Source organism: Nannospalax galili, unplaced genomic scaffold (assembly GCF_000622305.1).
Source record: "Nannospalax galili isolate Female #2095 unplaced genomic scaffold, S.galili_v1.0 scaffold33, whole genome shotgun sequence".
In the NCBI taxonomy this organism is placed as follows: Eukaryota; Metazoa; Chordata; class Mammalia; order Rodentia; family Spalacidae; genus Nannospalax; species Nannospalax galili.
This window is the reverse complement of record NW_008335436.1, coordinates 2,766,219-2,791,740: the sequence shown is the minus strand read 5'-3', so window position 1 is coordinate 2,791,740 and position 25,522 is coordinate 2,766,219. Positions and strand designations below refer to the sequence as shown.

General features: G+C 38.4%; 1 protein-coding gene across 5 annotated transcripts in view; it reads right to left on the bottom strand.

Moving 5' to 3' along the window:
- Positions 1–7,225: 7,225 nt before the first annotated feature.
- The window catches only part of LOC103731713 (histone-lysine N-methyltransferase MECOM), a 68,738-nt gene continuing 50,441 nt past the window's right edge, over positions 7,226–25,522 (bottom strand). For all 5 annotated transcript variants that reach the window (XM_017797399.2, XM_017797401.2, XM_017797400.2 and 2 more), the window contains 5 exons: positions 20,666–20,835; positions 17,835–17,979; positions 13,866–14,102; positions 12,886–13,069; positions 7,226–8,741 (listed from right to left, as the gene is read on the bottom strand). In XM_017797399.2, coding sequence (XP_017652888.1) covers positions 8,607–8,741; positions 12,886–13,069; positions 13,866–14,102; positions 17,835–17,979; positions 20,666–20,835 — 871 coding nt within the window. In that variant the 3' untranslated portion in view covers positions 7,226–8,606. The remainder of the gene's footprint in view (positions 8,742–12,885; positions 13,070–13,865; positions 14,103–17,834; positions 17,980–20,665; positions 20,836–25,522) is intronic.

Here is a 25,522-nt window from a genome sequence, read left to right as displayed (position 1 = left end):
ATTGGGCTAGATTTTTACACAAGATTCTTCTATCTACTCTTTCCTATTTAACTGAAGGCCATGCTTATTCAGTTAAAAAATATTCAAATGGATAATGAAAATGTGGTACATTTACACAATGAAATCCTACTCAGCAGTAAGAAAAGATGAAATTATGAAATTTTCAAGTAAATGGTTGAAACTAGAAAATGTTTGTATTACTAAATGAAGTAACACAAACACAAAAAAGCAAGCGATGTATGTTCTCCCTCATTTGCTGAATGTAGCACCAATCCATTTTATGTTAATATACATCTTAATGTAACACCAGGACTCAGGAAAATAGAAAGGATACATGGAGGTAAAGGAAAAGAAAGAACCTGAAAGGGGGATATAGGGAACAAATGTTATGGGGGGTGTTCAGCTGGGAGGGGAGGACGGAGGGACATACGAGTGGCTACCGTTGTGGGGGGACTCAGGATGGGGGAATGGTGGGAGGTGAGTGGTATTGGGAGGAAGGTGAGGATAATGGGGGCACTAGGACTGGGGAGGGAGGAGGGAGATCAGATAGGAGGAAGAAAGAGTAGGGATGAATGGATCTTGGGGGGCTAGAGAACCCAGAAGGAAATGTGATGCCCACAAAACCCCATGAGAAATGCTCATACAGCGTCTGAAAATTAGTGTGTATGTATACCTGGGAGCTGTATGGCAAAGTACACAGAGCCAGGCAGGAGAGACCTCTCCTTTAGTGGTTGGTTAGAGTGGTCCAAGAGACTCCCAAAATAACGCAGGCTATTGACAGAGCTCTTGGTTATCTCCCAGAACTAGAAGATAAGACCCTACTGCTGAACATGACATACTTCAGTTACAGGACTTGGAACAATGGCGCAAAGGAACTGATCTGGAAGTCTTCTACCTGAAGTTTAGCTATCATAATTCTAGACGATAATATGCAAAATGCAAAGGGAAAGAATCAATCAGCAATCCAACCCAGCCCTAAAGCCTAATATCCATTATGACTGGCACAGCAAACTACCTCTATTGGCACAGCAGTGGCACTGTTATCTGGGGAGTTATTAATAGCTGTCTAATTAGACTTAAAGCCCTCTTAGGGAGAGTGAAATCATGGGTGGCACTGTAAACACAGCCAAATACACATAGCTGGAGTGGTCATAGATTCTAAAGAAAAACCCTATCTTTGTCATATCTCTAGGCAAATAAATTTCTTATATTGCACTAAATATGGATTCTTATATTTACAGACAAGCATACTGTACACCACTCATCAAAGAAGCTTCTTTTTGCAACAGATGGAGGCTACTACAGAGTCCCACAACTGGTCATTCACAGAGAATACATGTCTAAGAGATGCCCAGTCCAGTTGACACATCTACAGTTGAACTTTTATACCTAAGGCTCATGGAACACAGTGGAATGAGGGGTAGAGAGAAAACTAATGCATCCCTTAACTTTCACCAGTGAAACTTCTTTATGAAACAAAGTTCAATGCATGCAGAAGGCCACAACTGGCCAAGTTTTAAAGAATAGGAGACTGAAGAGTGGGTCCCTGGATAGGACTCCTGTATTAAACCTCACCTACCCGCAGCTCAGGGACCATTGTGGAAGAGGGGGCAGAAAGATTGTAACAGCAAGAGCTGGTCCATGAACACAGGGAAGCAGAGGCTTTCAGGACACTGGAAGTTTGCATACGTGAAGTTGTGGCAATGGTGGCATCAAACACAGGACTCATGCCAACTCAGTCAGACAAGGCCTCAGAATGGAGCAGGCCGGCCCTAGAATGGGAACTGTTAGAGACTGATTACTACTACGCGAGGGCGAGTAGGCCTTACTTTCAATCTCTAGACAGGCTGACTAGACTCCAGTGGATGAATCTTCACTGAAGAACATCCGGGTACAATGCTTGACTGGATAGGACTTAACATGCATGGTGGAATACCTGAGGTCTAGTGAGGGACTGGGGAGCATGAATGGGGGAAGGGGTCTAAATTTGATGAAGAACTGTGATATCAACTATATAAAAGCTCAGTGAAAGTTTTTAAATTTTTTCATCATTAATAATTAGTGAGAACCCCAAATTAGAATAGAAATTTAATGGCTCAACATGTGAAATGAATACTCACTCTACTTTTACCATGTAGATAATAAGCTCATTTGTTTAAGATATGTTTTTAGTTGGTAATACATGAAAAGGAGATGAAATAGGGTCTAGTGTTTGTGGCACAGTCTACTAGGTCACATTTAGAGGAACTGCAAGGAATAACTCAGAAGCCTGTGGCTTGAGTGACCTTATGGGATACTAGGATTTCAGCTCACTAGCTCATACCTCATGCCTCACTGCAGTTGCAGAGAAAGTGCAAAAAGGTGTTGGGGCTCCACATTCTCTGTAGAATTTGGATTTGGGAAAAAAGCACCCTTACTTTATATCTCACTGGGTCACCTGTGTAGCATTGAGGCCTGGAAGGGCTCCTGCTCACATCCCACAAAATTCTCTTCTTGATCCTCTACATTGCTTAACTGAATTGAAAGAAATAATTTTGTGTTCTGATAGAAATTCTGATAATAGATTTTTTTTTTAAAGGATCCCATAGCACAGAGTAGTAGGTACACCTGTAACCCCAATTACTCAGGAAACCAAAGCTGAAGGCTTTCAGGTTCAAGGCTTGTGTTATGTAGGGCGTTCAAGGCCAGTGTGGGTACAAAGAGAGTGCTGACTCTGAAGAGAGGTAAGACGGCTGGAGGAAGGACAGCCCACCAGTCAGAGGTACAGGTCACTTCAGGCAAACAGCTGGGAGCAACAAGCAGGGGAGGGTCTGGCAGCAGCAACAATTCTGCAGCTCTGTGCTGACTGAGGCCCTCAGCTAGTTCCTGGTTTCTAGGAAGGCTAGTTTCACACTGTCCCTAGGTTTCAATCTGAATCTAGAGTGACAAAGAATAAAAGACCAAAACTGATTGTAGTTGATTTACCTTGTCTCAGGAGCTGCCCACAGGACGCCTCCCTGGTTCCGGGTTCCATCTTTTCAATTATATAAGCTCTCACATACCCACATGGTAAATGTTTTTCTGCTGAGGTTAAACAGACTTTAATCCCTTTGAAGAGAGAGGTGTTTTTCCCTTTTCCTTTAATAAGGGTAAAATACATATATTTTACCGTAAAATGTCATATTAGTCATTTAGGTGTACAGGTCAGCCATGAGAAGAGCATTCCTCTTGTGTGCAGCCAACCTCAAGACTCCTTTCATCTTGTAAAACTGAAATTCCTGTACCCATTAAGCAACTCTCCAGGTCTCACCTCCTACAGTCCCTTGGTAACCACTGCTCCACTGTGTGCTTCCATGGACAACCCTAGCTGCCTGATGTAAGTGGCATCTTACAGTATGTCCCTTTTGTGATCGGTTTATTTCACCTAGTAAAATGCTCTTAAGGGTCATCCATGCTACTACACGTGTCAGAATCCCCTTCCTTTTGAAGATTAAATAATAATAATGATAATAACAATAATGCCCCATTGAATGTACATAATACCTTGTGCTCATTCTTTCATCTACTCATGATCATAGGTTGTTCCCATCTTTAGGCAACAGTCAATAATGATGCTATGAACATGAATATGCAAGTACCTCCTAGAGATTCTGATTTTAATTCCTCTGAGTGCATCCCTGGATTTATCATTGTCTTAGGAAACTTCATGCTGTTTATAGTGCCTTTACCATTTTACGGTTCGTTTTCACCATGTTCTTGCCAGCAATTGTTATTTTGTGTTTTGAACAGTACCCATCCTACATCCTAATGGTGTGAGGTACTTCTGTACATTTTAAACATGTACATTCCATGAACATTTACAAAAACAATGGAAAATTAAATACTACTAACCCAAGTCTCTCGGAGAAGTGCGTGTTAATTACCTCAACTCTCCTCCAGGGCTCTTGAGCTCAGTGTTTCCTCTCACATTTTCCCTTCTCCTGTCTTCACTCCTCCCATTAACAATCCTTTTAAGCCTAAGGAGAATGAAGAGATACAGTTCACTGTGCTTGCTTTCATCTTTGCTTTCTTTTATGAGTCTCATTTCAAAAAAAGGCTTAGATCATTATATGCTATCTGCCAAGAAGTTGCAGACAGGATAGTCAAGGCTCTTATTAAGGAAGTTGCTAGGCTTTTTCAGAAGCATGGGTATTATTGCATCTGATTTAAGATAACTTGAATTTCTTAAAACCCGGAAGCCAGTCATTGGCACTCATTTTCAAACTCTTCCCATCAGTGACTCGATTGCCTCATTGTCACCTGGGCACATTTGCATCTTGCGTAGCCTCACTGTGGATAGGAACACATTTCTTCAGCTTTTGAATTCCCTTTGGGGATTTTCTTCAGCTGTGCCTGAACTAAGAGGTCTAAGACACCAAATGTCCCTGGCCGACTGTCCAGGACAGACGTCACCCAGCCTGTGCCAGTTGGGGTACCCTGAACAAAGCTGCCTGCCTGCTAAGGTGAAGATTAAGTGGAGCAAAGGTTATGCACATTTTCAGCATATTGGCATAAGAAGTTAAAAGAATAACTAATTCTATTTATTAAGAAATAAGATCATGGATGCAGCTATTTGAAAATAAATTAAGGATGCAATTTTTGAGTGTGTTCTCTTGCTTTTTTAATTTTTGAGGGCTTTCAAAAATTATATTGTAATAAACTTCAAGAACTCTAATTCATATCATGTTACAACAGTTAATAACATTATAGTATAGACTTGAAAATTACTTGTAAAATTTCAATGATCTGATCATAAAGTATATGATATAATACTTATGTTAGTTTGATTTGGTCATTCTTAATGTATTCTTATATTACAATGTGTCACATGTCATCAATATCTACAACATTTATTTTTCAGCTAAAGAAAAACAACTAGATTGCCTGTTTTGTGAATTGAAAGATGAGCTTGATTTATTTCAAACTCATGTATTGTTTTCAAGAAACATTTCTAGACCTGGAAATGAATGCAACTCAGTGGGAGAGCACATGGTTAATAAGCAGGAAGCCCTGAGGTCAGTCCTTATCACATAAAACATAGGAACCAGGGCAAGAATAAGAAAAACATCCTCTTGTGAAGGAAACTTCCACCTCAATTATTGGGTTAGCCTACAGTGGATCTCTTCTATATTATAAAGCTTTTCTATAAGCATAGTATTTGTATATGTCTGTGTATATGAACTTGTGTATGTGCATACACACACACACACACACACACACACACTCTCTCACAGATCCACATGTTCTGTTCTTTTAACACTTCCAGAGAAAATTATGAAGTGCCTTGCATGTTTAGAACCTTTTACCAAATATTTTCTCAAACTTATTGACTTGTTATTTATTGATTTGTTGCACCAGGAGATTGAAACCATGGCTTTGGATATACTATGCACACACTCTACCATTAAGCTACACCTTCAGTGCTCTTATTTTGATCTTCACACATACAGTCATCCAATGCAGTAGCAGAAGTCACAGGACCATTATCCTACTTTCACGGATGAAGTTCTCACAGATATATGACTTTCATTCAATGTCAAAACCAATAAAACTAGAGCCAGAACTCAAACACATGCCCTTGGATTCCAAGTTCTATACTGCTACATACCTTCATACAAGTATATATAAGTATGCTTGTAAACTTTCTATTAAAAAGGCCATAATAAACTCCAGATTTTCATTCCTATACTGTAAATATTTAAAAATGAATCATGAAGGTGCTTCATGAAGCTGACACTGTGGCTAAGAATTAGATGAAAAAAAGGAGGCCAGATAGATTTGCACTCAGTCTTCAGAACTTATCAGACCTCTGAGTTCATCCAGCACTTGGATAAGCCACCCCAAAACAAATTGGAATTCTATTTAAGATGCAAAATGAAATTCATAATTGTTTCTCCAGGAGAGGTTTTCTCTCTAGAACCACTCTGCATGTTCCAGCTCAGCAATACATGTGTCCCCAAAACAATTATATGCATGAAAATTAAAATGCCTCACTTGTACTAATGGAAACAGAGGACACCCTATATTTTCAACAATATTTAAATTATTAAAGAAACTTTATAGTAGTTCAAACTGCTGAATGATTACCTTGAAGAATTTGTAGCAATATGCACTTATTTATTTACTGTCACCAGTAAAGAAACTCAAACTGTTCTGATAATACCTTGTTGAGAAAGGATATTTTGAATATTGACAAAAATTTGGAAGAAACCTAGGAGGGGCTGGAGAGAGGGCTCAGCAGTTAAGAGCACTTGCTGTCTTGCAAAAGACCTGGATTTGTTTCCCAGCACCCACATCAGGAGTCTCCTAACCGCCTATAACTTCAGTTACAGAAAACCCCATGCCCAATTCTGGCCCCTTTGGGTACCAGGCATACATATGGTACATAAATAAATGAGTAAATATATCTTAAAAGGAACAGGAAAGCTGGGTGTTGTGACACACACCTTTAATCCCAGCACTCAGGAGACAGAAGCAGGTGGATCTCTGTGAGCTCAAGGCCAGCCTGGAGCCTGGTCTACATAGTAGAACAGCTGGACTACAGGGAGACCCTGTCTCAAAAAGACCGAAGCGGGGGGGGGAAAGGAACAGAAAAATTGAAGGGCATTTCTTTCCTTACAAATTAACTGTGTCTGTGTTATAAGCAAAAATAAGGGTTAGGGATATAGCTCAGTGTCCCTGAGTTTGATCCCCAGAAACACAAACACAGAGAGAGAGAGAGAGAGAGAGAGAGAGAGAGAGGAGAGAGAGAGACAGAGACAGAGACAGACAGACAGAGACAGACAGAGACAGAGACAGAGAGAGACAGAGATAGAGACAGAGAGACAGAGAGACAGAGAGAAACAGGGAGAGAAACAGAGAGACAGAGCTAGAAACAGCATAAAGTTCCCTGTAACAAACATTGCTTAGAGCTGTAGGCTGGTCACTGACCCAATGACAATGAGTGCTGTGGACACAGAGTGACCCCTGGGCTGGGAAGTGGGTCCTGTGGATCTTGACTTTGTACCACATGCAGGAAGTTCACCACAAGGAGCAGAACTCATTGCTGGCTAAGGCCTATCACTGTGTCATCTCGAAAACCAGATAAGCACGCTTACATTCCATGAATCTATTAGGGCATCAGGGTCTCAAACATCATATCTTTAAATCATTTGGATCCCAGAGGGAACTAAAATTGCATGAGAAAGGAAAACATCACACAGGGGAGTCATCATTTTTGGAAGTCTTTATTTTTTTTAGTTGCTCCTCCCACAGTAATGCACTGAAAGGCATAACAGTTTATATTGTACAAAGCATTGGAAGAAAGTACCTCAACTTACTGATTATTTCAAAATGAGATTACAAACAAAAAGAAAACAAATCTGGTTCCTCAATAAAGGGCAAAATAACTGAAGACAGTCTGCTATTTACTTCTCTCTTTTAAACAGAAGTTGGGAACACTTCATTTTACAAATAGGATTAACATGAACAGAACATCATCGCACAAGCTTGCAGACGACCAGCATAAAATATGGGGGACAGTTTTTAATCAGAAGAATCATGCTTTCATGAAGAAATTATAATCGTTTATACAATTGAATCAATTTCAGTATTACAAAAACTAAGTTGCATCTATTCGTATTTAGTTCATTAAAAAAGGAAAACAAAACAACAAACAACAACAATGAAAAAGAAGGAATGTTAAGAAAAGCCAAACACCATTGGGCACTCCCATACACAGGTCAGGTCACCTTGGTCCTTAAAATTCAGAAAGGGGTGTGCCTTAGACATCATAAAATAGTGGCCAACAGGAACAGTGCTGTTTTTAATCAACAAACAATAGTTTGCCAACAAATAAATACATGATACACACAACACACAAAAAATTTAAACATTAAAAAACAGTGACATGATTGTCTAAAATTAAGATGTTATTACAAGGATTTGGCAAACATTGTATTAGTGGTACAGCGGTACTGGTGATGAACAGGTTACTTCACTGACTTAACCTCTCTGAGCATGAGCATCCATAGTTTACAATATACACATACCCTTTTTTCCCTAGTTTTAAACAATGTACTTAAGAAGGCAAAAGGTAAAGGGAACAAGTACTCCTGCTATCACGCTATAATTGTGCATTTCCTCCAACTACTTCCGTCTTCAAAGGGTTAAATTACATAAAACTTTAACAAAGGAAAAAAACTCAAATCTGTAATTAAAAGCAACTGTTCCCAGTCACATCGGTTCTATGGAGTGTTCATATCAATGCTGCCATCTCAACTGCCCCTTTCACCCACCCACACCCTAGGGCAGGGTGAGCTGGAAGATACCCTCCCCCAGTGAGGTTTTCATTTTCCTTGAATCATTTTGGTTAAATTGATCCTCCAGAAGTCAGCAGCTGCCTTTGCTGTGCAAAACAAAATATCGAGAATAAATAGCTTCCTTTTTTCTTTCTTTTTCTTTAATCATTCAGTTTAAGGTCACCAGACTTTAAATGAGTGACCCTTCAGGTTTATAAGGCATTCTGCTCAGCAGTCTTGTAAATAGTCCTGTATGAAAGAGCCATGCTATCATTGGACTTGGTCCCACTCTGGTCAACCTTGATAATGTCATACATGGCTTATGGACTGGATGGCGCTGGATTCCGCTGCAGCCCTTGCCATGCTGTGCCACACATTGGAGGAACTGTGGGATGTGGAATGGAGGGAATCCTTGTCAGACAGTGACAACATCATAGCATATGCCTGGGGTGAAAAGAAGAATTTCAGTAAATTGCATTTGAAAAGAAAGCAATTTTAATTGGAAGACTATAGTCAATGAATGTTGGAAAGACATGAGACCTTGAGTAGAAACATCCTTCATGGCACATTGATAGAAAGTGCATATAATTTTTTTATTAAAATGACATGGGGTTGGTATTCACTTTCAGGGCCTAGGTGCCACAAATTTCTGGAAAACATCAAAAAAGCAAAAAATATTTATCATCTGACCTAAAATACTAAATGTTTCCATTGAGTACCATGAGCTATCCCCCAAGCTTTAGCATGAGTGAATTCATCTATTTTATATGTGTTCAATTCACCAAAACAGTGTTGCATGGTTATAAGTGCAACTGCAAATGCCCAAGGGGTAAAGACCAGCTCTAAGGAGCTATGATCTTGGAAGAGATGGTCTGACTCTTGCAGTTTGTAACTGAGACCCCAGAAGGTAAAGTAATCACCCCAAGGTCACAACTAGACAAAACTAAGACCAATTTCTGCCCAACTTTGAATCCAGTGTCCTCTCTTTAGTTTCCATTGTACTTCATATACCCACTGCAGACACCCAACAGCCTTGATAGTGAGACAGATCTAATCTGTTCAATCAAGAAATGAAACAAAGGGTGAGACCCTACAATGTCCTCAGTCACGCATGCTCCAGAGTCAGCTGAGTGGGAGGGTGCAGAGGTGCGCAGTCAGGAGGGTCCTCTCTTCCCTGTGATTATGCCAAACTCGAAATAACTCTTCAGAGAGCCCCTACCCTGTGCCAAGTCAAATATTCAAATGAAATGTTTGGTCTTGACTTGTGAATGAACTTTTCACTGTTGACTGGCTATTGTTGGTCTCATCCATTGCTAAACTTGCTTGACAAATGCTGTTGAAGTGGAATCATTAAAGTCCTGCCAAAGACATTCCAGTGTCTATAAACAAAGAGAAATGCCTCTGTTGTTCAGAAAATTTCATCTCAAGGAGTCGTGCTGAGACATGTGGCCAGCCTGTGGTTTCTTCCTTCACAGTGGCATTTGGTTAGAAAATCTGCCCTTACACGCTGATTTTGATTTGCTGGGTCACTGCTCTCAATATATACATTTAGCTTCAATATATACATTTAGCTTCAATATATACACATTTGGCTTCTCTGTTCATGTGTGCGTGCACATGTACGTGTGTGTACGCACACTGGGAAGGGGTACATGTGTGTAGAGGCCGGAGGACAATATTGGATATTGTTCTTCAGGCACATGAACCTCATTTTTTAAGACAAGGTCTCTCACTGGCCTGGAACTCACCAAGCACACTAGGCTTGCTGGCCACTGAGCTCCAGGGATCCGCCTGTCTCTGTTCCCCAGTGCTGGGATTACAAGTGTGTATCACCATACTTTGCTTTATACTGCATGGGTTCTGGAGTTCAAACTCAGGTCCTCATACATACACAGCAAACCCTTCAGCGACCAAGTCATCTCCCCGATCCTCCATTTGATTTTTAGATATGCAATTTGCCTTCTGGGTCTGCACAAAAATTTTAGTGTCCATTCAACATATATTTTTAAGCATGAACTCTGTACTAGGTACTGGTAGGTCCCAGAGAATCAAAAACAAGTAATACAGAGTTCTGGTCCTTTGCAGTGACTTTGGGGAAGTCATCTTATCTCCTGAGTTTTAGTTTCCTCATACAAAATGAAGATGCACTTAAAAAATAATAGCACTTGGGACTGGAGAGGTGGCTCAGTGGTTAAGAGCATTCACTGCTCTTGCAGAGGACCCGGGTTCGATTCCCAGCACCCACATGGTGGCTACGAACCATCCTTAACTCCAGTAGTCCCAGGGGAATCCGACACCCTCTTCTGACCTCCACGGCACTGCACCTGTGTAGCACGGGTGTACTCACATACATGCAGGCAATACACTCATACACAATAGTAATAATAACAATAGCACTTGTCTTCAGGGGTTGAAGAGGAATCATAGATACTACCTAAACTGTTCACCTCAGTGTGCTTCATGAAAATAATACCTACTAGGAAATTAGTTTTTGCAGAATTGTTTTTTTCCAATAATAATGATGACGATGATGATGATGATGATGATGATGATGATGATGATAATTCCATGGTAAAGAAAAGCCACTATTTTACTGGTCAATGATTTTGGATTCAATCACCATGAAAATTAGAGTTAATATATAAATGTTTGAGTAAAGTACTTGAAACTTCAGATTATAAAACAATGACAGAGGGATAGTATGGGGTCCTTTGGTAATCAGAAGGCAGCTGAAACACAGGGATCAGTGAGTGCCCGGTACCTCAGTACATCAGTGATAGCTGATAAACCACAAAATGAATGAAAAAGCAAAGTGAATGAATGGAGTACATAAAATCAATTTGCACAAAAGCCTCCACATTTGCAAACTGTTATCTATCCATCCATATATATCTATATATGTACATATATATGTATGTATGTTTGAGAATACACTTATGTGCATTATTATAAATAATATATAAATGTATTCTTGAACATGCATATATATACATATTACATAGAAGCAAAAAATATGAGTTACTGTTTTAAAATTCCAGTATTTGTTGTGATGTGCATTGCTAGCCCAGCCAGGCAGGAACTTCTCTAAATACTGGTGCTGAGATAGGCAGGCGCATGGCTACCATCTCACTATTCCCAGGCCTTTTGGCTTCCTTTAACACCTAAGTTTCTGAAATTTCTAGGCATTGTGGATCATATAATATTTGAGATGAAATAACTAACAGAAATCTTAAAAATAAAACATGCAAACAGCAGGGATCTCTGATCAGCTAGGAAAAAACAGTGAGAAAAAAAGAGATTGAAAACAGTAACCACTTCTTACAGATAGATTTAAGGGAAATGAGATGTTTACTCTGGTTGCTTTAATTCTAATAATAAAAGTCAAAAGTTCATCTTTAGCCGTAGTAATTCATAGAATGGAGATGTTTCCCCACTGTCTCTGACAATGAAGAAAGGGTACCCATCCATTGTCATTACATGATGTCAGCTTGACCTATACAGTAGAAGCCATGTATCAAGGCTTATGCCTTTATTCAATTCAGAAAGAAAATTAGTTTTATCTATTGCCATGTATAATCTCTTAGATTTTATTGAAAGATAGCAAAAGATTTTTGTTATCCTACTGATCTAAAGTGTCTCACACCTTAGTTGAGATACCAACACATCGGCTATTATGACCAGCCCAAAACATCTCAGTCAAATAGGAAATCATTTCTAAATGTATATGCTAATGTGGTCCCATTGTTTAAAATCTCAGACCACTTACAAAATGTTCAGAATGGATGAAACAAACTAATGAGATCAAGAAAGACCATAATATGAAGTTTCTTACTGGTTTTTAAATTGGCCTAAATGATCAATCAGTTGAGTACATATATCAAAAAGAAAATACTCTTTTAGGCCTTTACAAAATAACTGATGCTCTTTTAATTGATGTATATGAATCATTAATTTGAGTCATTTTCAATGGCCATGGTGCTGATAGATTATATGGAGTCACATGAATCTGATGACCGTTTATTCTCTCAGTAAAAACTGATAGGCTTTATTTCAAGATCTTGTCACTGAGCTGGTGGTACAGATCTTTGGCAGCTCATTTCATTCCCAATCTTCAATTTATTCCTAACCCTTATAATCTGATGGATTCCTGATTAATTGTGCATAAAAATTCACTAGATACAGTAAAGGAAAAATATCCCCAAAAAACTTCTGTGTTAATAACTGTTAAAGATTCAAAAAATCAGAAAATCATTCTGAGGTAGCCTGAGTATTTGAAAATAAATCTTGTGGACTATCTATACAGAAGTTTAAAAAGTGCAAAACAAATTTGGGGAAATGCAAAGCAATGTTAGGCTTGTCACAGAGGTTTCTATACAGAATGCAGCTTTCCAAGTTAATTGGCTGCATTGCTTAACTTTGGAGTTTGGTCATCTACAGAACAAAAACAGGAACACTGTGGAGAAAGTATCCACATCTGCGTGGATTCCAGATTATTGCAAAGTGACAATACCTGCATTTTGTAAACCAAAGAAATGTACGCTTGCATGCACAATGTCCCCATAATGCTATGCTGCAGCAAAATATGTACCTGCGATTTAGACTTTCTGTGTAAGGGCTGTTTAAGTTCCTCTGGCACATGGGAAGAGCTAAAAGAAGGCAGCTCAGCTTCAGTGTACTGAGCATCTTCCGTTTTCCTCACTTTGAGGCTATCTGTGAAATGCCTTATGTGATCCAGAGCAGACAGTCCCGATGTGTAATCTTCCTCTTTATACCTAAAATGAACCAATAGGAAAGCACAAAAATGTTGTTTTTCTTTTACACTTTGTTTTTTGTCTCATCAAAGCACTTTCATTTGAATCTAAACAGCTGTTAAACTGCACACTGTATTTGTTGTGTAAAGAGGCATGCACTAATTGCTAGTTTCTGCAAAAGATTTACAAATGTCACATCTTGAAATATATTACTTTTAATATTTCAACTTTTAATGGCTCAAGCCAAGCATATATTTGAGGAAAAATGACGTTAAGTCAGCAACACATGGGTACAGAAGTCATACACTTAAAACTTTAAGTGAAGTTACTTACAAAAGCATTCAGTCAAGATAGCCTATCACAAAAATATAATATTCCCATTAATTTTAACTTCCTTGCTAATTTTTCCATTTAAAATCTATCATCTATGAAATTCATCTTAAAAACATTTGAGTGATGATCACAGTAGATCACTGAATGGATTAGATTATATTAAAATCTCTGTTTTCCTTTCCTTTATAAGCAGAATTAAAAATTAAGTGGTCACTGACCTGTGTCACCTCCACTTATCCTCTCTGTCTCAGGGTCACCAGAGTTTCAGAAACACTAACGTATTCTACATGCTGGTGGATCGTGTTCCTGGCCATCTGATTTTCTACTGTGTGAAATCGATGCACAGTGTATGCTTTCCCAGTTCAAATTTAACTCACAAATACTGCTCATCACCTAACAGGTTGTTCTAATAGATCAGAGCAGGTGGAATTTCACCATGCATAGTTCTACTGATGCACAGCTTGTGAAGTCACGAAGTACTCACCTTACCGGGGATGTCTTACAACTCATCTCCAAGGCACCGGCTTCTTCATAGTCGTCCTCAGGAATGCCTTCATCTAAATTACTTGTCCCTGGCTCCTTTCTGGGTTTTCCTGGCACATCATTGTCTTCATCATCCTCATCTAATAACACCTCGTCTTCTGCTTCCTCATCATCCAGTAAATCTGAATTTTGGCTGGTCACCAGAGCCTTTTCATCTTTAAAGTGACTGCCATTCATTCTTTCAAAAGCAGAAGAATAAAAGGTTCAATCATTGGTTTAATTTTTAAACACGCAGTTAGTTTTCTTATCATCTCCCTGACAATAGCTTATATATTCAACACTTACAAAGGAAATTTGTATTCTGTGTGCTTTAGAGCAACCTTGGGAAAATAATGCAATTTTGCAAAGAAGCAACAAAGAAAAAAAATAATTGGATGATTGCTCAGACTGAAAATGGAGCCTCTGGCAGAACTGAAAAAACAGTCTGAGACTCTGACTTCTTATCGTGACTGATAAATGATATTGTTATTGTTATATGTGATGTAAAAGCACACAAATGTTTTCTCTGTACAAAGTACCTAATTACCATTTAACTACTCACCATTTAAAATCATTGATTTCTGGAAAACTTATCTCCCTGAGCAATGCTGACAAGAACTTCAACTCATACACACAAAGTGAACTAAGAATTCAAAGAAATGGGAATGCAGCTGTCAAGGCCAGTTGGCATGGACTGTTTCTAGGTGAGAGTGGTGATGGCTCCATTGGGATACCCTTCCCGAGCTTACATGTGACTGAAAAGGCACTTATCTGGACTATTTCTAAATGATCCTTAATAGTTTAAAGATAAAAGAGTTCTTTGTTTCCCAGGAAAACACTGAGATGGCAAATGAACTAGAAATCAGTTGTACTAATGTCTTTTGAATTTTACTTAGCAAGCAAACCCAATAATGTAAAAGAATATTTCATTTTAAAAAGTCCTCTGTTGCTGGTGGTGCATACCTTCAACCCCAGCACTAGTGATGCAGAGGCAGTTGGATCTCTGTGAGTTTGAGGTTTGCCTAGTCTATATAACATGGTCCAGCCCAGTGAGGCTGGGTATGGTGGCACAGGCCTTTAATCCCAGCACACAGGAGGCAAAGGCAGGTGAGGCCAGCCTGACTGGAAGATCCTGTGTCATAAAAACAACAGATGTATTTTCTAGTATATTTTTTTACATATGCAGGAATTGCAAAAAATGATTCAGGAATAATTATAAAACTAGACATTAATTACATAAGAATTCCATTTATGAAGATAGGAAAAAACCTCTGAGGCTTTCAAATGATAATCAGCATAAGCATAATTTGGATTTAAGCTGTACTATATGATTTAAAAATTGAGTTACACATAGTATAATTATGAATGCTTTCAACCAGAGAACATCTTTTGGGGCCATTTCTCTTTAAAGATCTATGACCAGAGAAGTTTACCAAATTCAGAAAGTGTGTTAGCAACTGCAATATTGTAGGGATCCGGGTGTCCTGATTCCTAGGCAGTTGTTAATCCACCCATTTTACCAAGTTTCTTCATCTAGTATGGGTTCAGAAACCCAGAGAAATGTAAATCATACTTTCTATCATGTACACTTCCACAGGTAATTACTACTTTTCAGATCATGGAAGATCAGCTATTGGTCATGCATCCCCGACAGTGTCACACATAAAAATGCATAGAACGTAATATTTAGATTTCCCAGAATAAAATGAATACAATCCTGGCTATGACAGAGGCACATAGTAAAAATGCATTTGACCAGAAAAACTAACGTCATTATTGAACATTTTACACAACCAATTTCTTGACTTCTTTTATCAAAGAATAATGAAAACATATTTTTCACAGACATAAATTATTAGTTTCCAGATACACTGCCAACTCGTGAGTTTGAATGGACTAAAACTGTTATTTTTTTGAAATGAAAGTAAAAGAACAAAAGAGTTCGTGGATGAAAACCAAAAGCAACAAAAGCCAACATAATTAAGAAAATCTATTTGTTAATTTTGCTTTCAAATGTGGTAATTTATAGGAGTAAATTATTCATCAGAAGTAGCCTGATAGGTGTAGAGTGGGGAAAGTTAGGCAACTCAACCTTCTTCCTTGTGTTTAGACATGTTGAAGCCAGATGTTGTAGCTATGCAGACTCACAAATCTCCAAGTGAGAGCTGTAAAATTTGAATAGACTTCTCAGGAACCAAAATGTTGTCTTTTTTCAATAGTCCTTACTTGTATTATATAAATGTTATCAAACTGTAATGCATATAATACAGTGTGTGTTACCTGCTCCATTTTGTACTTCTGAGCAATGGTCTCATCTTTCTCACACACAGATATACACAGGCAAACCATGCACACAAAGATGCACACAGAGGGAAAGATACATTAAACTGTGCAATGTTCCAGGTCTTGCAACTTCTGAGATGCCTAAAAGGATCTTTCTTTCCCCTTTTCCTTAGCTATGCTTATATAAAATTAAGAATAAGAGTGGTCATACTTTCTTGTTATTTTGATTAACATGTTAATATTATTTGAAGCATGCTTTCATGGAGAACTATCTAAGATAATTAGCTTGGCTTTTACCAGCATCAGAAACAGGACAGTAACCCAATAGCACTTCTTTAGTTAGAAGTAACGGAATCTTCAATAACTAAATTCATGTTACTTTAAAATACACAATGCAGTTCCTCTGATTTGAGTCACAGAATAGGTCTGTTCAGAGAAGTATAATTCTCAATACCAGATATTAGTAATAAAGATAAGAAAACAGAGATTTTAAAAAACTTTAGGTAAAATAATATTTCAATAGCTTCACAGACAAGGTTAAATGCAAAGTGAGCCTGAGGGATTATCAATAACATTGGCATCTCTCTTAATATTAAACTTGATGCTGATGATAACACCAGCTCGCTCAAAAGAACAGCCAAGTCCACTGAAGCAAATTTACCAGTCTATTTGAGAGGACATGGGGAGTAAGCAGCTTAATTGAAAGGTTCTCAAATAGCTTCTATGTAAAACATATTGAACTACTCAGTGTATGTTTCACATGCAAATACATACTGATATATAAATATATAGACCGATGGCAAAGGCAGAGAGAGAGACACAAAAGAAATGAGTCATGGATTGTCTGTTAATACATATATACAGTAGTAACCACTAATGGCCAGTGATTCAGTTGAATCTTTGTAGTTGGTTTCCATCCTGCTTTTGAAATGTTGACAAAACATTTTATTTAGCTGTCAAGAGAAAGAGAATTTCATGGTAGTAAAATGGGTTTCAAACCCAAATAGCCCAGGTTGAAGCTCATCAATTAATTATGTGGCTTCTGGCAAGCCAGTAACTTTTGATGTGTTCATGCCTTTGCTGATAAAGTTGCAAATGGTTTCTCACAAAGACACTGTGAAATGCTCATTTAAATGAACAGAGTTTCGGAGAAGGAAGTAAATACTTGCTGCCCAAACAAGAAGAGCAGAGTTGGGCTCCCCAAAGCCCAGGTAAACCCTGCATAGATATGGTGGCTCATTTAGAATGCCAGCCTCAGAAGGCCAAGACAAAGGCCAGAGCAAGCTGCCTAGCAAAACTAGCTGTATCAGTGAGCTCTGCATTGAATGAGAGAGCCTATCTCAAAGAAGGAGGTTGAAGAAGATTTCTGACATCAATCTTGGGCCTCTACAGTACATGCACCCATGTACATGAGCCGCCACAGACAACAAACACATGTATACGTACCACATACACAGACATAGGATAAAGAAAAAAATTACCTGCCATGGATAAAATATTATGTATCTATTTGCTATACATTAAATGAATCTCAGCCACTGGTGCCAGGAATAATGTTGTGCTATATAAGTGAGCACAGCAAATTTATGTAAAGCATATATATTCATTTACAACGACCCAGAGTTTTAAAACTACAAACTGGGCTTACCTCTCATCCATGTTCCTAGGAGATTGGCTACCATGGTTGCTGTTTCCAATGAAATTTCGGATCTCTGTAAAGTAAGCATCTTCTTTGTCATCCAGGATTGCACCTGTGCTTTCTAGCTCAGAATGAGGCGATGATGTTGCTGTACCTGAGAAGACAAAGCCTTTGAGATCAAGATTACTTTTTACCTGGAAACTTGTTTAGAACTTTGTTCCTTATGAATCTGAGCAGCACTGTTTCTTAAACCATGCCCTTTTCAATATAGATACTAAAAACTACAGGAGGTTAGTACCTTCCAACTTACAGTAATATGCACACCCACAAAAGGCCCTTGGTAGTATTCTGAACCACTAATAACAAGAATTATAATCTACCAAGGTAGCTGTTTCTCTCAGTAATTTTACCTTATCTTTCTGGAATATGGGACTATTTTTATTCATATAATGAAGGGATATGTAATAAATTATAGAAAGCATAAATATATAGAGCCCATATTTAACATATATAAATAATATATATACCTACATATATATTTATATTCTCCCATAAGAGACTCACCAATTAAAACCTTTATCATTGCTGTGCAAAGGTATGCAACAAAGTAAAGGTTGAAACCATGTTGAATATTTTGCATCCTGATCTGTTGTGCTAAGCTGTGAACAGACTCAGAACCAGCCCAAATGCTGGTGGAGCCTGAAGAAGACAATAAGTGTACCTGCCCATTAGAGGATGATCTCAGCTTCCTTACAAAATTAGAATCATGATGCCTGTTTCTCAGGACTGCTGTGTGGGTTTACATAAATTGGCACTACTGTAAGTACCTTACATGTGGTCAAGCCTTACATCAACACTGGCTTCATGCCATTTATCTTTCCCCACAATGTATTTACAATTTAGTAGTTCATCATAAATCTCCATATGATGAAAACAAGTGGTTAGTACTTTTCCCTTAGCTTAAACATGATAATCTGATTAAAAGATAAGCATTCAATTTTGACAAGTATTTTTTCAATGTTGGGAATTGAACCCAGGGTCCAATGCTTGCCAAGCAAGTACTATAAGACGAAGCAACATCCTTAGCCCCCAACAAGTTACATTTTTTATCATTATTTTTAATTTTTAATAACTACATGATTAGAAGAAGCATTTCATTACAGCTTTAACATATTCAGTAACACACTCCAGAGCAAGAGTACATCTCTTTCACAAGTGCCTGTAAGTTTCTAGGTTCACAGTTGAATTAATACAGTTATACAATATTGAACTCAGTATAAGCCCTGTAAGACATAAAATTAAATGAGTTTTTAACCTTTAAAAAAGATCTCCATTTCATTTGAGAATACATTGTTCCTTGCTGAAAGACTCATTGTTTTTGCTACTAACACTGAGATGTTGGTGCATGCATCTCTAAACGGATTGCTGCTAGATGAGGAACAGCTGACCTTCCTAAAACAAAGACCTCTAGATAAGCTGACTAGATTCACCAGATGGACAAGTAGTGGGGAATGCCTGAGGGTGTCGACAATACAGCGGACAGGAGCAGTGATGACAGAGTATAAGGGCTCTAGTGCAGGGAGGGAGGCTATGGGAGGGTGCCACCTGGGAAGTGTGTGTATAGTTGAACAACATGGTTTGGGATGTTCTGTATGATACACATACACACCCCCAAAAAAAATCAACAAATTTTTTAAAATGTATTATATTTGAGGAGGAAGCATGGAATTTTATGTCATGTTAATTAGTAGAGGTGCTAACATTACCATCGAAACGAGTTACATTTTTAACGTTCTACTTTTCATGAACTATCACTGGCTAGGAATTTACAATCGTATGCAAGAAGACACACAAAGCATATTTGGCCTGTTTTGTGCATCGAGTTAGACTTTTGAGCCTAAAATCTAATACTTTAAAGCCATCATTATTAGGATTTTTTTTTACTTTCAGGAAGATAGTTATATTTTGCTACCATTCAAGAACATTCACAATGTTCCTTACAGTGGCTAAAGACTAATAAAACAATTTACTCAGGAAATAACGATTTGCCTATAAAACTCATTTATTTCTTCCTTTTCTGAAAACATCATTTCCAGAATTCCCTACTTTCTTCTCCTAACTCAGTTCCTTGAATCTTCAAAAAATTTCACAGGCTGGTTCTGTACATAAAGGCAGCAGACAGATACTAGTTATTTACTGATTATCCAACTTAAAAAGTCAGAGAGAAGATCTATAATCTCTTCTAAATTCATGCAGGCAACTTAGACATCAGGGACAGCTAGGGTGTTTTTCCAGTTACTTTTGATTTTAGATTAGAATTTGTGACAAAAATCAGCTGCTCTACCATTTGTATGTTGCTCTAACCATGGCGACAGTCTTCCATCCCTAGTCTTAAATGAAAGTGATTCTTGAGAAGTTCTCTGAACAGCAGGCCTTCAGGAAAAGCAAGTATGGTTTCTAGATTCACAGTCAGAAATTTGGTAATACTTAGAAGACACATTCTGTGTGGATAGATGGAAAGCACACTCCCTTGAATTCAGGAAATCTTGATTCCTCTGAGTCTGCAGTGACTGAGCCATGGTTACCTTTGCTTGAGATTGCCTAATGAGACAAATCCAGCTGAATGGAAGTGCAACCTAAATAAGGCCACAGAGTCACACATGGCATCAATGCCTGCTTCAATCACATAGTTCTAAAAGCTCAAGGGCCCTGGATGTGAACTTGAACAGTACAATCTGATCTTGGTATGAAAATGGGAGGAAGGACAAAAAAAATCACAATTATATTTCACGATATAAAACATGAGTGATCTTTCCCTCACACCACCATCTTTGACTCACCAGACATATTCCCATTCTCATGTTTCTTCAGGTGTCTGTCTAGATTGGTTTGTTGACCAAAACACCTGTCACACAAGTGACACTTAAATGGCTTCTCTTTATTGTGTATATTACGAACATGTCGCTGCAAGTTTGAGGATATGCTGAATGATCGATCACAGTATTTGCATCTGAAGAGTAAACACAGAGAAAGTATTTCAAAGTACATTAAATGGCATTTCTCAAGACTTATGGACCAGATATCTAAAAGCATCCATAAACCAACATTTTTAAGTCCATTGCATAAGAGGGGGTGGAAAGACTGTAAGAGGCAAGGTTGGTACATGAACATAAGAAAACAGACTCTTCTAGGCCTCTGGGAACTCGTTCATATGAACTTGCAGCAGTGGTGACAGCCAAGAATGCATGCAAAATCAATCAGACAAAAACCCAGCAGAGAAATACGGAAATGGTCAGGAGGCCCCAAACTTAGTCAAACTATTGGCAACTGATTACTACTTGTGAGGGAAGTTGATCTTCCTCAAGGGAGTGACTCTAGATAGGTTGACTAGAGAGACTCCAGTAGATGATCTTGCACCAAGGGACATCTGGGTATGCAAACTTGACTCAGTAGACCTTGACATATATGACAGAATGCATAAAATCTGGTGGGGGAGAGATTTAGGGGAGTGTGAATGGGGGAGGGAGTCTAAATATGATTAAGATTTATTATATGAAATGCACAAAAATTCAAAAAAATATACCCCTGAAGGCTAACTCTCATAGCTTGGGAGCACTACTCAAGATGCTGAGAGAACATCAATCATTGGTCCAACCCCAGCTTCCAGGCCTAATAACCACATCAATGACCAGCACAGCAAATGAGATTGTTGCAATAGTGGCACTTTTATCTAGGGGGGTAATCAACAGCTCCCTAATTGGACTTAAAGCTCACTACTCAATAGAAGGAAACTCATGTGAGGTACTATAAACATAAGCCAAATACACATGGCTGGAAAGGTCATAGGTCTTAGAGAAAACCCCAAGGCTTTCACATCCCTAGAAAAATGTAATTTCTTACTATGTGAAAAATATGAATCCTTATATTTACAGAAAAGTATCCCAATCATCACTCATCAAAGATGCATCTTTTGCAATGGGCAGAGACTACTGTAGAGATTTACATCTGGTCACACACAGACATTGTCTGTGAATTGCCTAAGCCTAAATGGCACATCTACAATGCAACCTCTATACCTAAGGCTCATGGAACATAGAATAAGGGGTAAAGAGGACACTAACGCATCTCTCAGGTCTCATGAATGAAGCTCCTTCATGCAACAGAGGAATCAGGAAAACAAAAGGTCACAAATGGTCAAAGGGTAGAGAGTAAGAGTTATCAGAATGTGGATCCTTGGATCAGATTCCTATATTAAACTCCACCCACCCAGAGTTCAGCGACCACTGCAGAAAAGGGGGCAGAAAGATTGTAAGAGCCAGAGAGGAGGTATATGACTATATGGAAATAGAGTCCTATAAGCTCCTGAGACCTTATTCATATGAGCCTACAGCAATGGTGTCAGCATGCACAAGACCTATACAAACTCAAGCAGACAAAAACCCCAGCGCAGAACTGTGGAAATGGACATCAGGCCCCAATCCTAGCTGAAGAATTGTTGGCAGCTGATTACTGCTGGCTGAAGAAGAGCTGATCTTCTTATTTGGAGATAGTCTAAATAGGCTGACTGCAGCCCAGTGGATGAACTTGCACTGAGGGACATCTGGGGACTCTAACCTGACATGATAGGCCTTAACACAAATGACAGAATGAATTCCAGTGGCGGGGACTACAGGAGGGTGCCAGTGGGGATGGGATATAAAAATGATTAAGATTGACTGAGATGTCCTGTATGAAATATACAAAAATTCAATAAAAAATTACAACAAAAAAGCCACAGGAAAAAAACTATTCACTAACTTTGTGACCAGAATTGATCTCAGCCATTCTTCCATGTGTGAAGGGCACTTTCCCCACTTCTGAACTCTGACTACAGCTCAAGTGCTCTCCATCCAAATTATCCCGTTCCACTGGAGGCACTTGAACTCCTACTGATGCCCTCGTGTGATGCCAGAAATCCAGTCAGTTCAGTGGGCAAAATCAATCTGTTACTAGTTACTTTGGCATAGTGTCAATAAATCAACTAAAGAGTCTTCATTAAAAATAAAAAAAAAACTCCTGCATCATGTGGTCCCTCAAAATTTCTGACTTATAATATTAATAAAAAGAGACTGGCTATCTACATTAACAGCAGGTGTACTATGTATCTTGGAAAAAGTATGGAATCGGCTTTCCCTGCAATGACTTCCTTGTCAAGGCACAGAGCAGTGAGAAGCACAATTGTGTTGGGCTACACAGAAGAAACCTTGGAGGCACTGCCAGAGAAAATGTGCACTCTCGTCAAACACTGTCTAACAGGTTTCACTCATAACACTTCCTACGTGAACCGTGTGGGAGAAAGATACAGACTTCAACATGCTTCCAACTTTCTGCTTTTGTGCAAATGAGCTTTTCCAAACACAGTAGGTAGCAATAAGGATGTTTTGATCAACGATCAGCTCTTATTTTGCATCGCTTTCCTCCTAAGGTTTAGGCTAGAAAGGTGAGTCATATAAATTTTAAAAACCATTCCATTCCATTCCAATCAATTGGTAGTTGGACAAAAGAGAGCTCAAATCAAGCATAGGTTTTAAAAACTTCTCTAAAACATACACATACAATCATCGGCCTTCCTAGTTACACGAAGGTAGAGGAGTCTACTAAGCTTTTAAGTCATGGGATTAGATAAAAGCCCCAAAGTGCAAAGACCACTCAGGGTACAAGAATTCATAGAAAGCAATTAATATTTACAGATCTGTTTTCTTTCTCTATTTGTAAAACTGAAGTGAAAGTTGTTGTTTAGTATATTCAGCTATGCCAAATGCTTCTATGTTTTTTAAATTATTTATTTAATAACCACATGATTAGAAAAAGCATTTCATTATAGCATTAACATATTCAATAACAATTTCCAGAGCAAAGATCTGGAAATCTTTCAATATTGGCTGTAAATTTTTAGGTTCACGGTTGAATTAATACAGTTATACAATATTGAACTCAGTATAAACCCTATAAGACATAGGTGGAACTAATCTTCTTGGCTGTCTAACAGCCGTACTTTGAGGCCTTTACTAACTTGCTCAAAGGGACATAAAGGACAGTTTTTGCTCCTTGCCCTCCTAGTTCGACTAAGCTCCAGGGGACTATGAGCATCTCTCAAAATACCCTGTAACTGTAATGCATCACCTGTCCTCTTGATGAAGGAGGCCATGGAGACCCCACCAGATGGAATTGAACCAGTGTCCAGTCTACAAAGAGGAGGGTCAACACAGAGGAAACATTTCCTCCACACTTCCAAGTGAAGCCAACCACAGTAGGACCTTTAACTTATCTTCACATAGATGGAACTGGTAAAAGAAAGGAGCCAGGGCTCATCCCAAGGCCATGTGACCTCTGAGGAACAGATCCTCAAACAACTTTAAGAATAAAAATAAATTGGTTTATCTGGGCCAACTGTATGGTCTTAAATACCCAGAAGGAAAATATAACCAAAGATTAAAGGGATCAATATAATTCTTTAAGGGTCCATGTGTATATCTACAACAAGAAACAATGCCAGGCAGGAGATACCTTCCTTTGAGTTGGTGGCCAGATGGCCCAAGAGACTCCCAGACGGTAACCCAGCATAGAACTGGGAAAATAAACAGCAGAACCCAATCTTATCTAAAGGAATATTGGCAACTGATTGCTGCTAGATGAAGAAGAGCTGATCTTCCTAAAACAAGGATCTCTAGATAGGCTGACTAGATCCAGCAGATGGACAAGCACTGGAGAACGGATGGGGGCGCCGACAACACAATGGACAGTAACAGGGATGACAGAGTATATGGGATCCAGTGGCTGTGGGGGGGACTATGGGAGGGTGCCATTTGGGATGTGGGTATATAGATGAATAAGATTTTTTTGTGATGTTCTGTATAAAATACACACAAAAATCAACAACTTTTTAAAATGAGTTATATTTGAGGAAGAAGCATAAAAATTTGCTCCACGGTAATTAGTAGAGGCGAAACACATTGCCACTGAAATCTACCCAATGATTTTTGTATCCATGCTCAGGTGGATCTCAGAAAGTAACCGACTGTGACTAGTAATAACCAGACACATAGAGACTAGAGACATGTGCAAACATCTAGTTAGTAGCATTAAAAATGAGTTTTTCTATATGAAACAGTATATTTTAAAATTAAATGGAGATCTTTTTAAAAGTTAAAACCAAATTCTTGTATATTTTTAAACACATGTACAGTAACACTGCCATTTATGAAGTAGAATAGGACAACTGCACTCAGGAACGAAGTTAAAAGGAGCATGTCATGTACATACACTGGAACCTTCAGCCATAACAAAATGTGAATGTAGAAACCTATCTATTTTAGCCGAATTCCTGGGAAATGCAATATTATCCAAGGGGGAAATTACCTAAAACTTCCCATGAGTTTATCTCTTGAAGACCTGTTATATCAAATGCATTCTGTCATGTATGAAGTGGAAGTGACATTTATGACTCGCAATTTGTAAAACATGCAGGACAAAAAGGAACTTAAGAAAACACTGATTTTCTAAGTTAAATTCCTTCTAATTTTCTCACAAAACTTCAATTATCTTTAAATAAACACAGGTCTGCCTGCTTTCTCATTCTCTTTTTTTAAAGATTTATTTGTACTGTTAAAAGTGTGTGTGTGTGTGTGTGTGTGTGTGTGTGTGTGTGAGATGGAGGC